General features: G+C 44.8%; 1 protein-coding gene across 4 annotated transcripts in view; it reads left to right on the top strand.

The window, feature by feature from the left end:
* The first annotated feature begins 5,386 nt into the window (after positions 1-5,386).
* Uri1 (URI1, prefoldin-like chaperone) overlaps positions 5,387-16,072 on the top strand; it is a 62,631-nt gene continuing 51,945 nt past the window's right edge. Inside the window, exons 1-2 of one of the 4 annotated variants that reach the window (XM_063261707.1) lie at positions 5,387-5,492; positions 5,978-6,096. In XM_063261707.1, coding sequence (XP_063117777.1) covers positions 6,016-6,096 — 81 coding nt within the window. In that variant the 5' untranslated portion in view covers positions 5,387-5,492; positions 5,978-6,015. The other 3 variants (XM_063261710.1, NM_001107507.1, XM_039111759.2) reach the window with 3 other exon arrangements.

The following is a 16,072-nucleotide window of genomic DNA, read 5'->3' as shown; positions in this document are numbered from 1 at the left end:
CCCAAAACTGACCATTTATACTGAATGTGTTATGATTAGGATATGAAGTGTTTCCCATAGGCTCGTGCTTTGAACACTTGATCCCTAAATGGTAGTTTTATTTTGGGAGGTTCTGAAAACTTGGGTTATGGGAACCACCCAGAGGAAATAGGTCAGGGGGATGAGAGAGTTCTTGGGGGTATATTATCCCTGACTGCTCCTTTCTTGTCCTCTGCTTCCTGATGGTCATGAAGTGAATCCTCTGTCATATACTTTAGTGTTCTACCCAAGTGCATGGTGCCAAGTGATTCTGGAACAGACCCAAAGAAACCTGATTTCCCTTAAGTTGTTTCTTTCAGGTATTTTGGTCACAGTGCCAAGCTGACATAAAGTATAAAGGATCTACGGACACTCATTGAAATACAGCAATTGGCAGGTTGGGTGTCTTAGTTATTTTCTATTGCTGTTAAGAGACACTGTGACCATTTAAGCATTTAGTTGGGGGCTTGCTACAGTTTTAGAGGGTTAGAGTCCATGATCAATGTGATGGTTTGTATATGCTTGACCCAGGGAATGCCACTATTAGGAAGAATAGCCTTGTCTGAGTAGTGTGTCACTGTGGACATGGACTTTAATATCCCTGTCCTAGCTGCCTGAAAGTCAGTATTCTGCTAGCGGCTTTCAGAGAAGTAAAAGAACTCTTGGCTTTGCCTGCACCATGCCTTCTTGGATGCTGCCATGCTCCTGCCTTGATGATAATAGACTGAACCTCTGACCTATAAGTCAGCCCCAATTAAATGTTGTCCTTTTATAAGACTTGCATTGGTCATGGTGTTTGTTCACAGCAGTAAAACCCTAACTAAGATAACCATCATGGTGGGAAGAATGGCAGCAGGCAGGCAGACATGACACTTGAACATATGGTCCATAAGGCAGAAGCAGGGTGGGGGTGGGGGAGACAGAGACAGAGAGACAGAGAGACTAGAGAGTTGGTGTGAGTTTTAAAAATTTCAAAGCCCACATCCAGTGACAGACTCCAAGAAGGCCACGCCCCCTAATCCTTCCAAAACTGTTCTACTATCTAAGGTCCTAGCATTCAAACATGAGCCACCACACTGAGTAAGAGATCCAGAGTTGCCTGCACAGAAACCCCACCCTCTGCAGTGCAAGGTGGGCTGGTGAAATTTAACACCATTAAAAAAATGATTCTTTTATGAAATATTTATTCAGTTTTGATATGGGGTCAGGGACTATCTGTGATTACAGGAAAGAGCTATAGAAGCACATTTCTTCCAGACAAATACCTGCGTGGGTCTAGATTTTTTTTACTTTCTTCCTCAGATATGACAAGATTAAGGGATGAAGCAGATCCAAGAATCTCTTCCCTGGTTTCTCTTTCTCTCTGCTCTCCATCCACGATGAAAGAGCGGTCTCGTTCTCCGTTGACTCCCATCACCATGATGTTTATCCTCAGCAGAGCCAAGCATACATGGGTAGAGCCCTCTGAAACTGAAAGCGTAAGGAATGATTCCCCCTCCCCTCTTTCTCCCTCTCCCTCCAGGCTTTCTTTGTGTAGCCTTGGCTGTCCTGGAACTTGCTCTGTAGACCAGGCTGGCCTTGAACTCAAAGATGCACCTGCTTCTGCCTCTCAAGTGCTAGGATTAAAGGCATGAGTTGCTACCTCCCAGCTTATTTCCTCTCTTTAAATAGCATTAAAAAATAGTTTGGCGATAGCTACACAAAAGCCACTAGTGCAGAATTCAGGACTCTTTTTTTTTATAGTTTAAAATTTATTAATTTTCAGTATTCATTTTTATTGGTTATTTTATTTATTTACACTCCAAGTGTTGTCCCCCTTTCGCAGTTTCCCCTCCCCATTGCCCAGACACCATCTCCCCTCCCTCCTGCCTCTATGAGGGTGCTCCCTCACCTTCCCACCTACTCCTGCCTCATGCATCCCTACATTGGGACCTCAAGCCTCCACAGGACCAAGGGCTTCTCCTCCCATTGACGATAGATAAGGCAGTCCTTTCCTACATATATGGCTGGAGCCATGGGTCTCCCCATGTGTACTCTTTGGTTGGTAGTTTAGTCCCTGGGAGCTCTGGGATATCTGGTTAGTTGATGTTCTTCCTGTGGGGTTGCAATCTCCTTCAGCTCCTTCAGTCCTAGTGGTATATTAGTTTATTTTCTACACTTGATCTTAGCCAAAAGGCCGAGAAGCGATTAGTTTATTTTCTATTGCTGTGATAAGACACTATCAGCCAGGCAATGTATAAAAGATAGCATTTAGTTGATCCTGGTGATACACGTCTACAACCCAGCACTCGGGAGGCAGAGGCTGGTGGATCTCTGTGAGTTCTCAAGGCCACCCTGGTTTAAACTCCGAGGTCTAGGACAGCTATGCAGAGAGACCCTGTCTGCAACAAACAAAAACAAAACATAAACAGAAAGGAAAGAAAGAAAATGCTTTCTCGGGCTCACAGTTTCAGAGGGTTAGAGCTCGTAGTGGCAGAGCAAAGGAATAGTGGTAGGAATAGCTGAGTTCACATCTTGATCTGAAGTCACGAGGCATAGAGAACACACTGGGAACGGCAAGAGTCTTTTGAAACCACAAATCCCACCCCCAGTGACACATCTCCTCCAATAAGGTGATACTCCTTATCCTTCCCAAGCACTTCCACTAACTGGGGACCAAGAATTCAAATAAATGAGTGTATGGGGGCCATTGTCATTCAAACTATGACAAGCGGGTTGGGTATACAACGGGCGGGGCGTCTGTTCTAATTGTGCTGTGATTAATAACTATACTGAAGCTTCCCTTCCCACCCTCCATCTCTCCATCCCTCCCTCCTCCTCCTCTTCTCCCTTTGTGCTTTCTTTTGGTGCCATCTTTCTAAAAATTAACTACAAAACATCACTTCCAATATGCATGAAGGGAAGAAAGACCATTATGCTCACTGTCCCACCTAGTTACAGAGAACAGGAGTTGAGTGTGGTAGCACATGCCTGTCACCCCACTACTCGAGGGAAGGCTGAAGGTGAACAAACTAGCAGAAGGATTATACATTGTAGGAAGCCTAATGAGAACTTGTTTCAAAAACCAAGGGCGGGGGGGGGGGGGAGAGAGAGAGAGAGAGAGAGAGAGAGAGAGAGAGAGAGAGAGAGAAAGAGGAGAGAGATCTAGTACCCATCACTTCTCCACTCTCTACTCCCTGTATAGAGAATTAAATGGTGTGTGTGTTTTGGGGTGCCAGCTGTGGTTCCTCATCCTCCGCTTCCTCCCCCTCAGGGTGTCCAGATGCTGCTGCACACCAGGCTGGATCTTAGAGGCACAGCTCTTTTAGGCGAAGGCCTTCTCTGATCACATTCAATGAAACAGCTCTCTTAGAGGATTTTAGCCTGCGTGCATATCTTTATTTGGGGTGGGTTTGTGCACGTACATTTACTCAGGGTGACCCCGAGGTACATATGGACCTTGAAGAGTGGGAAGGAGTTTTCAGGGTAAATGAAAAGTATTGGTTAGGGTTTTAAAGTTCTGTGAATGCCTCATTTGTATGGAGAGGCATTCCAGGAATCCCAGGTACCTGCTGGGCGGGTTCTGAATGGGCGGTAACAGGGAGAGGAAATTGAACCTGTAGCTGCCAAGGACCTTCCCCAGGTTAGAGGGTATTGGGGTTTGGGCACTTCAGACAAGGTCAGAGAAGGGGAAGTCCCGCTTGTAAAGGGAGTCCACCATTTTGCACCGAGCTCAGAGAAGCTATCCTGTCATGGTAGACTTCAATCTTAATTAGCAAAGGTTTCCCCACACAGAATCATGGATGTGAGAGTCTTTTTAAGTTGATACCAGACACAGGTGATAGTTTTGCTTGTTTGTGGTCTGTACATATAGGGCCTCAGACTGCAAAGTTCCTCCTCTGATTTATTTTCTCTCCTCAACAATAGGAATATAGGGGTTGGGGACTTAGCTCAGTGGTAGAGCGCTTGCCTAGGAAGCACAAGGCCCTGGGTTCGGTCCCCAGCTCCGAAAAAAAGAACCAAAAAAAAACAAAAAAAAAAAAAAACCAAAAAAACAAAAAAAACCAATAGGAATATTTCTGTTTTAATCATAAATGTTCTGCTCATTTTGCTGTGGTGTTAGAGAAAAGAAAAAACCCACGTAATATCCAATACCATGATCTCATGAATATTATTGCTAAGAATACATCCTTTCAGTAAGGTTATGAGTTGATTGAAACAAAAATATCAAGTAAATCTTAGTGCAGGTGGCAAGAGGAAACAGTTCCCTCCCTCTATAAAAGAAATCCCAGTGAAGTTTTAATATTAGTGGTTGAAGTGCAAGATATGCTATTTTGTTAAAAACAGATACATGTAAAATACCTCTGGGTTTGGAATGGATCTGAGCACCAGCCCTGAGTGCTCTGTCAATAGCTCGTTCTTGGCACAAAGAGAGGAGCTGGAACCCTGTTTTCTGCTGCATGCTTAAGGCCACTTTCAGCTCGGTGGTTCCTTGTCTCCCTGGTCTCTGGTTCCTGCTGGAGCCTGCTTGCCTGGATCTGGCTTTCCCCCAGAATTCCTATGCAGCCTAGATTTGTCCTTGCAGCCCAGCTTGGATAAAGCAGTCAGTAGTCCCTGCCCTCAATTCTGCTTCTCCTTGGGAAGTAGAACTCATCCCCGGCCTGTCCATTGTCATTCTCTAGAGCGAGGCTCTTTGACACATACCTCTCTCTGTGTGTCTCTAAACTGCTACGAGACAGAAGCAGCCTGAAATGACAGTGTGCTGGTTTAAGAGACGTGTGCATCTGCTTGTGAATTACTGTCTTGGAGGAGAATAATCCAGCTGGTTCTAGGATGGGAATAAGACCTCTGGAGCAGAGCTGTGCTGGCTAAACGCATCAGGACTGCTGTCCCCCTTTAAAGTCACAAAGAATGATGCATTATTGTTCTTCCACACCATCGCGCTTTGGGTGGCTTGCGACACAGTCGTAGCTGACTGAAGTATGGACACAAAGCAGCACGCGGATCCCACCCTCGGACTTACCTAGACCTAGGCTGGAACCATTACACAAATGGGATCTGTCATGCCTGACTTTTCATAAGCAAGCTCATTGTTACACTAGTAACATTATCCTGCCTAGCACTGGGGAGGGGGGCAATGGAGTCAAGGGAGCCATCTACAGCCCTCATCCACAAACTACACTATCCTTCTCCTCCTACCCTACAAGAGCTGGGGGGAAGGAGACAGGATGAGAGTTAGAGATGTCTACAGTCCTAGGGACAGTGGGCAAATGCCAGGTCACATGTCCCCGCTTGTGGCAAAGTTTGGAATTCTCACGTCTCTGGGACTCTAGTCTTCCCTTGTGTGTCACAGATGGCAACACTCTTCACATTCTTTCCAAAGGCCCTGCTGCTTTTTTGCTAGCTCACTGGAGCTCTTCTGTCAAGCTCATGTAACTTCCGTTCCAGAAAGTCACGATCCTGATGCAGAGAGGGCTCCAGCTTGTATAAGCTTGGTAAGCTGACATTTGACACTGCTAGTGCTTCTCATGGGTGTGAGAGTTTTCAGTTCAGCTACCACATAAGATTCTCCAGGGGAAAAAAAGGGACAGACAGGTCCTATATAGACACATAGAAGTAGATGCAGAAGCAGGGGTACACAGTGGGAGGTGGCCCAGGCAGTTAAGGTTACCGTTTGAATTAGAAATGTCTCCCCCAGGTTCACGTTTTCACGGCTTGGTCCCTAGTTGGTAGTTGTATTTCGAAGGCCCTGGAGCTTTTAGGAGGTGGAGCCTGGCTGGTAGAAGCAGTTTACTAGGACTTGGCCTTTGAAGGTTGTATCTACCCTTGACTCTGGGCAAAGCTTCAGGTTTCTTCTCCACCAGCATGGTGTATCGACATGTTCCCATCACTATGAGCTGCCTCTGTGTGTTCCTCAGGATGGACTAAGAAACCCCTGAAACCAGGAGCCCTGACCAACCTTTTCTTTCTAAAACTGCAGAGTAACTTCTAAAGTTATGAAGGCTCAAAAGTCTTAAAATGGGCCACATCAGGCCGGAGAACCAGGAAGGCAAGCCAGTGGCATATTTCAATGTGAATCAGGATCTCCAGTGTCCAAGGGTAAGAGGAGGCAGATGTCTGGGCTTAAGAAGGGAGATTAAACTGGTCCTTCAACAACTACCTAGGAATGGGGATCGATGTGCTGTGTTAACTTGACTACCTTTGGAATCCTCATTTTTGCAAATTTTGGGGGTGCTGAGAACTGAATTTGGGTCCCCAGAAGATCATTGCTCATCTTAACCACTGAACCATCTCTCCAGCCCGACTTTTATTTTTTTTTCTTTTTTCTTTTTTTTCGGAGCTGGGGACCGAACCCAGGGCCTTGCGCTCGCTAGGCAAGCGCTCTACCGCTGAGCTAAATCCCCAACCCCCCGACTTTATTTTTATTTTTTTTTTAAAGATTTATTCACGTATTATATGTGAGTACACTGTAGCTGACTTCAGACACACCAGAAGAGGGCATCGGATCTCTTTACAGATGGTTGTGAGCCACCATGTGGTTGCTGGGAATTGAACTCAGGACCTCTGGAAGAGTAGTTGGGTGCTCTTATCCCCTGAGCCATCTCTCCAGCCCCCGACTTTTATTTTTAATGATGTGTATTTATCCTGTGTGGGGGGTTTTGTGCCTGTGAAGAGGATGTTGGATCACTAGAGCTGGAGGATCCAAAATCGTCACCTGAAAAGAACAGCGTGTGCTCTTAACTTTTGCAACATCTCTTTTAGCCTTAAGGAACCCCCGTTTCTGAGTGAACGCTTGAGGAAGTTTCCAGAGAGGTTTGACTGAGAGGTCTAAGAGTCCTGTGGATTGGGGTTCAAGACTGGATGAAAAGGAAGAAAGTCAGAAGCTAGCCGGAAGCCAGCATTCTGCTTCTCTGCTTCTTGGTCGGTGGGGATGTGAAGATCCTGTGTCATGCTTCTGCTGCCATGAACTCTGTCATGCCTTTCCCCACCAAGAAGAGCTGCTGCCTCAAACACACATGGCTGCTTGCTCTCTACGTCTTGTCCAAGGGTTGGATTCTTTATGGAAGTATTGATATGAAGGAGAACTTTCTGAGAAGCCTCCCCAAAAAAAACTGTGTATTTGTGTAGTGTGATGTGCCCTCTTTACAGCAACTACTTTGGATACAAATCCATTGTCCTTAGACTGGAGCCGGGGCTGGGGGCCGGCCAGCCTTCTGTAGCACAGGGTCTGTGTGGTCTGTGGCTAATCACATCAAAGAGGAGTGGAAGGCAGGGAGCTGCCCGTGGGCATTTCAGGAGTGGAGTGGAACGATCGATACCAGAAATATTTTTTACATTTGGGTTGCTGTGACTGACGTGAAAAAATAAAAACCATTGTGAGAGAGGAGGCGTTTGTTTTGGTTCACCATTTGTATGTTAAGTGCTGTTGGTCAACTGCCTTGCTGCTTGTACTTGCTGAGGGCTAACTTTGAGAGCAAGTCAGACGGCCCTTATCTCAGATTCACTCAGGTTTATCTCTCTTGTCCTCGGGGACACTTTCTTGGGGCAGGCTGGCCTCGTGCTTCTGTGTCGGGAAGAAAGACAAACACACAGCTATAACTGCACCCTGGAGGGCGATGGATAGAAGATGAACCATTTCTAAGGGAAGTTACTGTTATTTATCCTGTGATGTAAAATACTGGAGGTGGGAACAAGAGGTGGGAAGCTCATTAGTGGAGAGAACCCTCTGCTCTAGCTGGAAATATCCCAGACAGAACTCCAGTCTTTCTGACAGACTCAGCCCAGTCTTTCTGGGGCGGGATGTTGCCAGGGCTCAACTTGATGATATCTATCTGTTGTTTGCTACTGAGTTTATTTTTGCTTGCTTTCCCGGTCTAGTAACTCTAGTTAGTTCTGCTGGATGTTTTAAGGGCCTGATTTATCTTATGTATCTGCTTCTTGCTATATGTTCTTTTGGTTTTGCTTGCTACACGCTTAAAAACCTCACTCAAACAAAAGTAAATCTGTCATAGGTCATTTTCTGTAGGGAATATTATTTCAGAGGGTTCAGTGCATTATGGCGGGGAGGCGTGGTCTGTCTGTCTCAGTTTACTTCATAGCTGAACATGAGGTAGAGAGTGACAGGAAGTGTCCAGGGATGCTATACTGAAGACTCACCCCATGGAACTACTCCCTCCACTTAGCTTCCACATCCCAAATTGCATACTAAATTCTCTCTCTCTCTTTTTTCTTTTGTTTTTTTTTTGAGACAGGGTTTCTCTGTATAGACTTTGGCTATCCTGGAACTCGCTCTGTAGACCAGGCTGCCCTCAAACTCGGAGATCTGACTGTCTCTGCCTTCTGGGTACTGGGATTAAAGGTATGAGCCACTGCTGCCTGGTACATCCTAATTGTTTAATATCCTTTCAGATAAGCACTGTTTGTTAAGGACCAGGTATTGAAATGGTCTGTTCATATTCAAAGCACACCACTAGAGAGAAGTAGCTTCTGAGGTGCTTGAGGATTCGGGGATGCTGCTTTGGCAGGAGGCAGGACGAGTGCTTGGAGTCTGACTGTGTTTTAGAGGTTTCTGCATCTGCAGGGAGAGAAATTCACATTTACCACCTTTCCCCAATCATCCCTGCCTTTTCTTTTTTGATGTGAACGAAAAAAGGATGGATACAGACTTGGGAGCTGGGACAGAAGTGGAAGATAGGGGCAAAGTGACCCATAGAGGGCCAGAATTCTGCAGGTACCTACTAGCCGGTTGCTATACACACAACACTGAGGTAACGGGATCCACACCTATTGTCAGGGCTTGCATTAGGGCAAGGCCACAAGGTAGACTGCCACAAACAGGCCGTGCAAAGAGCCGGAGGAGAAAGTGGGTCCAAGAGATTTATTCATTTATTTTTGAGACAGGGTTCAACTGCAGATCTCTGGCTAGCCTGGGACTTACTATGGACCAGGCTGGCTTCAAACTTACAGATATCCACCTGCCTCTGCCTCCAAACTGCTGGGGATTAACGGTGTGCTCCCCTACCCGCTCCAACTTCCAAGTTTTAAAATACTGAGTAGAACAGGGATGGGGATTTAGCTCAGTTGGTAGAGTGTTTGTCTAGCAAGCCCAAAGCCATGCGTTTGGTTCCCACTGTTAAAACAAAACGAAACACCAGAATTATAAAATAAGTGGGACAGAGCAGCTATTCTTGAAAAATGTGCTACACAGTGCATATGTGGTAACATAGTAATATTAATACAGCAGCTTAATATATATAAGGAAAATTGTAATGTGTACAGTAATTAATACACATGCAAAGTACAGTTGTATATTGTGCATTTTAGCTCATTAAACCACATTAGTTCATTAAAAGGCCTGGGAAACAGCTGAATTTGATAAAATTAAATGTGTTTATGAAACAGTCTCAGTGCTCATATTAAGTTCCTACCACCACAGACAGCGCCAAGTGAATGGGGGGGGGGACCCACGAGTTGGGGGGGTCCACAATCCTGCCGTTCTCTTCCTGAACTGGCGTCTGAGCCTTTTTGCTTCCACCCGGCCCGAAGACCCTGTCCCCACCATTGCTCCGCCCATAAGGGCGGAGCTTGAGAGATTCCCGGCGTGCTGCGCGGGCGGGGCGAGGGGCGGGGCGTGCGCAGAGGCGCGGAGGAGGCGCGGCTGTCGCGGGACGCTAAGCTGGGCCCGGTTGCGGGAAAGGAGCGTGGCGCGCCTGGTGTAGGGCCTGCTGCTCCGAGGCGGCAGCGGCAGCGGCGGCGGCGGCATGCGCGTGTGAGATGCGGCCGCGGGTAGCCCGGACGCGAGCGGCGGCCCCCGGGGCAGCGGGGAAAGTGAGCGCGGCCTCTTCAGAGAGAGGCGTGCTGTGCATGAGGGCGAGCGCGCGGGCTCTGGGCATCCGTCGGCCACGCCGCCTCCATAAACACTTGTTTAGGACTTGTTCGCCTCGCTGAGGCTGCGACGCCGGGCATGGAGCCCCCGTCCGAACCGGAGCCCGAGCCCCAGCCCTTTGCAGAGGCCTCAGCCGCCGCTCCGCTGCGCGCACCAGAGGTGGCGCGGCTTCGCGAGGAGCAGGAAAAGGTAACAGGCCTCGCTTGGTTCCGGTCTTGGCCGGCTTCCGCATGCGACCGCGACTCTGAGCAGCTTCTAACGTGGCCAGCCCTCTCTGCGTGAGACCGAGATCCCCACGCGCGAGCTGCGCAGCCTCGGGCTGCGGGGACCACGGGAGAAACTTTTGTCACGTGCATTTGTTGTCTTTTGTCGGTAGCCCTTTGACCTTCCCCGGAAGGGATGCGGGGATGCGGGGAATACAGAGGATGCAGGGGATAGGATAGTCTGTTGACCCTGAACTGAGAGCAATTGTTGGAACTAAATAAAATTACGTGGGTATCTTTTCTTTTCCTTTCTTTCTTTCTTTCTTTTTTTTTTTTTTGCGGGGAGATTACACAGAACATAAGTGGTCATTCTCTTTACCCCTTACCTCTTTATTGCTTAAACGTTGCTAAAATGCACGCGCGCATGCACACACACCCACACACCTACACACTATATCCTTATTTGATTGAGCGTCCAAGTTTGACTACGTTGGTGATGATGCACTTCCTGTGCAATCCCAGCTCTGGGGTTTAGTAGTCAACAAGAGAGAGGAAGGCCTTTGTTAAATTTTTACTTCGAGCCTCCTCAAACAAGTTTCTCTCTTTCTCTCTCTCCCCCCTTTTTTTGAACTAGCAGAGGAGAGGAGAATGCTTTGAGTCTTCGAATGGGATTGTTAGTATTAGGAAATGTTCTGTAGGGGGTTGGGGATTTAGCTCAGTGGTGCAAGCGCAAGGCCCTGGGTTCGGTTCCCAGCTCCGGAAAAAAGAAAAGAAAAGGAAAGAAAAGAAAAAAAAAGAAACATAGGAAATGTTCAGTAGTAAAGAACTACAGTTCGATTGTTAAGTGTGAAAATGCCCTGTGGATTCTGTGGCTTTTCAAGTTGATTCTCTATCCTGAAGTGCCTTGAAATTTTGAAAAGCGACATTTAATTTGCTTAAACGCCCCATGTTATGATGCCAGAGTATCATGTATTAATAAAGATGTAGGAAGTTGCATCAAAACCATAAGAATTTGAGAAGCTCTATTTTCTATATTTAAATATTTTTGTGTGTAAACTATTTGGAATTTACTCCTTGAGACTTGTCCATGCATACGTTTAAATCTATTTCATCCCTTCAACTTACTCCCATTCCCTCCCACACATCCCCCTTCCAACTTCATGTCTTTTTTTCCTTAATATCTCAGTCCACCTAGTGCTGCCCATATGTGTTCGGGTAGAACCACCCAGTGGAGCACAGGCACCACATCCCCACGAATCAGTCCTCCCTTAGCTGCTGTCAACTTCTTTAGCTCCTCAGTTAGGGGTGGGACCTCGGGAACTCCTCTTTTATCTAAGCTTGAAATTTTGCTATGAAACTCAAACTATTTTTTTTTTAATATACCTTTGTAAACATTTTCATGAAACGTGGTTACAAAAATATACTGAGGTTAACTACATCAAAGTTTTCTCTTTTTCTTTCTTTTTTTTTTTCCGGAGCTGGGGACTGAACCCAGGGCCTTGCGCTTCCTAGGCAAGCGCTCTACCACTGAGCTAAATCCCCAACCCCCAAAGTTTTCTCTAGATCCCGAGAAACCCTCTTGGCTTAGAAACTGCCTGTTGACAGATTGTAGGAGTCTTTCATCCTTTGGTTGGCTCCTGCTGCTGTTGCTGCTTCTTTTTATATTAGATTTTTCATTTTTCCCTAATACATAAAACAACCGTTGGGTTTTTAAACCTGTAGTTCTTAAAGATGAGAGTTTAAAAGTTAACCTAGTTTAGTGTAATTTAAATTACAAGACTTATTTGAGTTTATTTACATATTTATTTATTGTGGCTCTTGGAGAGCCATATTATCAGCCAACTTTGTCGTTTTTGAAACAAGTTCTTTTTAAGTTGCCCAAGCTGGCCTTGGACTCCCACTGTAGTCCAGCATGGGCTTAGAGCTGTAAACCTCTAGACTCAGCCTTCCAAGTAGGTGGGGTTACCCATGACATCAGACTTGACTTCATCTTAATTTTTTTAAAAGGAGAAACAGATTTTTAAAAAAGAAAATAGAGGAAAAGAAGAAAGAAGAAACAAACCAAAGCCAAGCCCTGCATATTGCTTCGTTGTTACTTTTGACAAAAGAATTTACCTTTCTTGTGAAAATGTGAAGTGGACCAGGGTAGCTGGTGTCACCACTGCCTTTAGTCCATATGGAAAACACTTACTTTGCTAGCGTAAATTGTGAGTAATGCTGACCAGCATCTTTCCTCCCATGTGTCATTTTTTAAAAGGGAGAACCTGGGTTTTATTCTGATGTTAGGGTGAGTGAAATACAATGGGTACTTTGGGGTGTTCTGAACAGCTTCTTGTGGTTAGTTTGAGCAGAGAACCTTTCTTGGATGCTAAACCCAGTAGGATTCTGGGTGTTTTCAGTGGATATGGACTTCAATACCTTTGTCAGCCCTGTCTTGTGTTAACGCTAATATGGCATATAAACTAAATGTACATTTCTGTTTGGGTTACGTAAAATGTGCCCCTCCCCCCCCCCCCCCCCCCCCCGTTCATAAGAAAGCCCTTTAGTATTTGTTTAACAGACTATTTACTTAATAGGTAAATCTGTATTGGTAGACGGGATTCACAAGGCCTTAATGAGGTAGTTGGTTAGATAGCTGGGTTTTAGTTAGAGTTTTGCACAGGAAAGCTTTGCTTTGTAAACAGTGAATTAGTAATTTTGTGAGGGACTTTACTTAGGTTTTAAAGCCAACTCAGTTTAAAAGTTCTGCTCTCTCTGGTATAAAAGTAGAATCATTTGACATTCTGAATGTTAAGGGGAAAGGTGTCATAGTAGTTTTTGTATGTGGACACTTACTGTCCTTTACGTCAGCCATAAGCTTTCCCTGTCCCATTCGAGGGAATTCAACTGTCAACAGAAGGACTGCTTGGTTTGATGGTGGTATCTACTTGGCTGGCTTTAGCTGCAGAAAAGGACCTGGGTTCCTTACCTAGCGGCTTGGGGGTGAGTCCTAGAGCCTGGCTTGAGAAGGACTGTAGACAATGCTTAAAGCGCTGTTGCCCTTCTTTCCTTGAAATCACCCTACATGGTGGAACAGGTTTATCCTGGTCTCTCCTTGCTTGGTTCTGGATGATATTAGAGCACTGAATCTGAGGAGAGTTGGAGCCCCATCCCCAGTGACAACCTCTGAGCTGAATGGGTCGGGTCAGGATCAAGTGTGTCAGCACTGTTTTCACTTTCACTGTCCCCCCCCCCCACTTTCTTTTTGTTAAATTTGTGTTTATTTTTCTGTTTATCTTTTTTTCTTTTCCTTTTCCTTTTTTGTTTTTTTAAAACAACTCTTTCCTGATCCTGCTGCCCCAGCATCCCTGTCTATGTCACTAAGACTTGCTCCTTCTGTCTCCATCTCTAGGGGCTGGGATTAAGGTCATGTGCAACCAGGGAGTCTGATTTTTGAGTAAAACTGTTAGGTTGGCGTTCAAAGTCGTGATGGGTTCCGTTGTCCGTTTTTCATCTGGTAAGACATGTAAGAAGAGTTCCGGGTTTTGTTTAGTTAGGGTGGGAAACACTGAAAGCCCCGAGTTGGAGAGTTGGTTAAATAAATCATGCATTTCTTAAACAGGCATGCAAACTGTAGAACAGTATGTGGATCTTGTTGTGCTTAGGCACTTAAATATTTCCTTTATATAACAAACTACCATAGAAGCATGATGGTAGTATTTTACCTAAAAGCTTGTAAAATTCAAAAATTTCAGTTTTCCAACAAAGTTGTTGAAACTTAATTTTTGGACAAACAGGTTTGTCATAGTATCCTTAATTGCAAACCAATTTCTTTTTTTTTTTTTTTTTTTTTTTTTTTTTTTGGTTCTTTTTTTCGGAGCTGGGGACCGAACCCAGGGCCTTGCGCTTCCTAGGTAAGCGCTCTACCACTGAGCTAAATCCCCAGCCCCTGCAAACCAGTTTCTAAGCAAGAAAAATAAGTGTTGGGTAGGTTTTGAATACCAGTTATTTAGGTTTATTTCTTAGTTGCTCATTAAATTTGTTGAAAACATTGCCCAGTTTCTTTTTATTTTTTCATTTTCTCCTTAAAGATTTTGCTTAATTTTTCTGACAAAAGATAAAAAAGAGAGAAACTCAGATTATCTTTTGTTTTATATTTTATTTTGCGTTTTAAGGCAAGGTTTTAGTATATAGCCCTGGCTAACTTTGCTAGCCTTTGCCTCAGCTTCCTCAGTACTGAAGTTCCAGGTATGCTCCCACACCGTGTTGGGAAGTACTTATATAACATTTTGGTAGAAAGATGTCCACTTCATGGGGTTAGTGAGGATTGGGTTCCCCTCCTTCCTAGCATTAGTGACAAGACTGTGAAGAAGTAATTTGGACTTTATGCTGCCCCCTATTCCCAGGCATCAGTGACAAAACTCTGGCAAGGTATTTCAGTCTACTCTGCAGGTTTCTTGCATGAAAGTCTTGTTAAATCTACTTCTTTCAGAATTGACATTATGTTGAAATTTTGGTTTCTTGGCTGAGGCCATATTGCTGGGATAGCTGATTCGTATCTCTAGATACTATTATGTTTTACTAGTGGAGCTATGGTGAAATGTCAGTTAAGTGGAGGTGAACCTGTGTGGAAGACATTTTTGAGTAGAGTTTTAAACAGATAGGAGAGTCAGGCTGAGAGCACTGGCAGGTTTCGTCACTAAAGGGTTTTGAGTTTTATTTTTGCAAGAGGAGAAGCTATTGGAACACGTTTGAAACTTGAGTTGTAAATATCCTTTTGTCACACATGTGTGAAGGGAGGCCGAGGCTCACATTACAGGGAGTCCATTCTGTGGAGGGCAAGCATTTTGCTGGATGTTTACACAGTTGATGCTGGAGTCTTCATGAGTTTCCCAGGTGAATAATTTGGGCTGTTTGTAGTTTTTGCCTGGTCCACCTCATGGGGGTATTTCTGTCTTTGGTTCTGCTTAAATTGCTGTTTGCAGAAGTGGTTATACCAGTTTTCAACTTGCCAGCTGTGGTACACAGTCCCAAATATCTACATTTTTAATTACTGTGACACTTTTGGTGGTGTCCATCTCTTTTATAATTGCTAGTCAGTCTAGTGATGACTGAGGTTGATTTCTTTTCAGTGTATTTAAACAGTTTTGACTTTTAGCTTCTTCACAGGAAAATAACTACTGGTTGCTTTTCCACTTTTCTATGGGGATGGTTTTCATATTCTAGCTGATTTGTAGTAACTTCATACGTTTTTGATATGAGTGTGTTTTCAGTGATGGACTGTAAATTTCTTGCTGTTCTGAGGCTTGAGTTAACATTCTCTAATGTTGTCCTTTGATGACCTTGAATTCTTGATTTTATTTCCTTTGTTGTTGGCTGTGTTTGATTGGGATTGGAATCCAGGACTGTGCCCATGTAGGCAAGCTCTTTACTACTGAACTCCAGTCCTGTTTTTGAGACGTCATTTCTACTCATGTTCTGGTCATACCCTCTTAACATATTACCTTGCATTGAGTCTGCTCATTATTGACTTGAGTACTCTTAGGGATTGAGGCAGTCTCGCTTTTGCATTTAGGGGGTGACCCCTCCCCCCAATTTTCTTGTCTTCTTGGTTATGACAGGTGCTGGGTGTAATTTGTTTCTCAAGCCTGTTCCGATGGCTTTGTTATTCTTGCAGCCAGAATTATTCTGCTATAATCATTATGGCTTTCTAAGTTGTCCTCCCCCAAATTGTTTATTTTTGCTGTGTGTTCGCACATGCATCATGCATGCATGTTTTGATGTGTATGTGAGGCAGCACTATTGTGGAGTTGGTTCTCTGTCTACCTGAACAGCCATTTCCAGAATGGAACTCAGGTGGTCATGCTTGCCTGGCAAATGCCTTTAATCTGCTGAGCCATCTCACTGGCCCAAGAAATTCTCTTGAATCCTAGTAGTATAAATTCAGTGGTAGTTACTCAATAGTGCCTTGTCTTGCAAAGTCATTTTGCTTTTGTTTGTTTTCCTG

This window comes from Rattus norvegicus, chromosome 1 (assembly GCF_036323735.1).
Source record: "Rattus norvegicus strain BN/NHsdMcwi chromosome 1, GRCr8, whole genome shotgun sequence".
Classification (NCBI taxonomy): domain Eukaryota; kingdom Metazoa; phylum Chordata; class Mammalia; order Rodentia; family Muridae; genus Rattus; species Rattus norvegicus.
The sequence above is the reverse complement of the archived record's forward strand: the minus strand, read 5'-3'. Positions and strand labels throughout refer to the sequence as shown.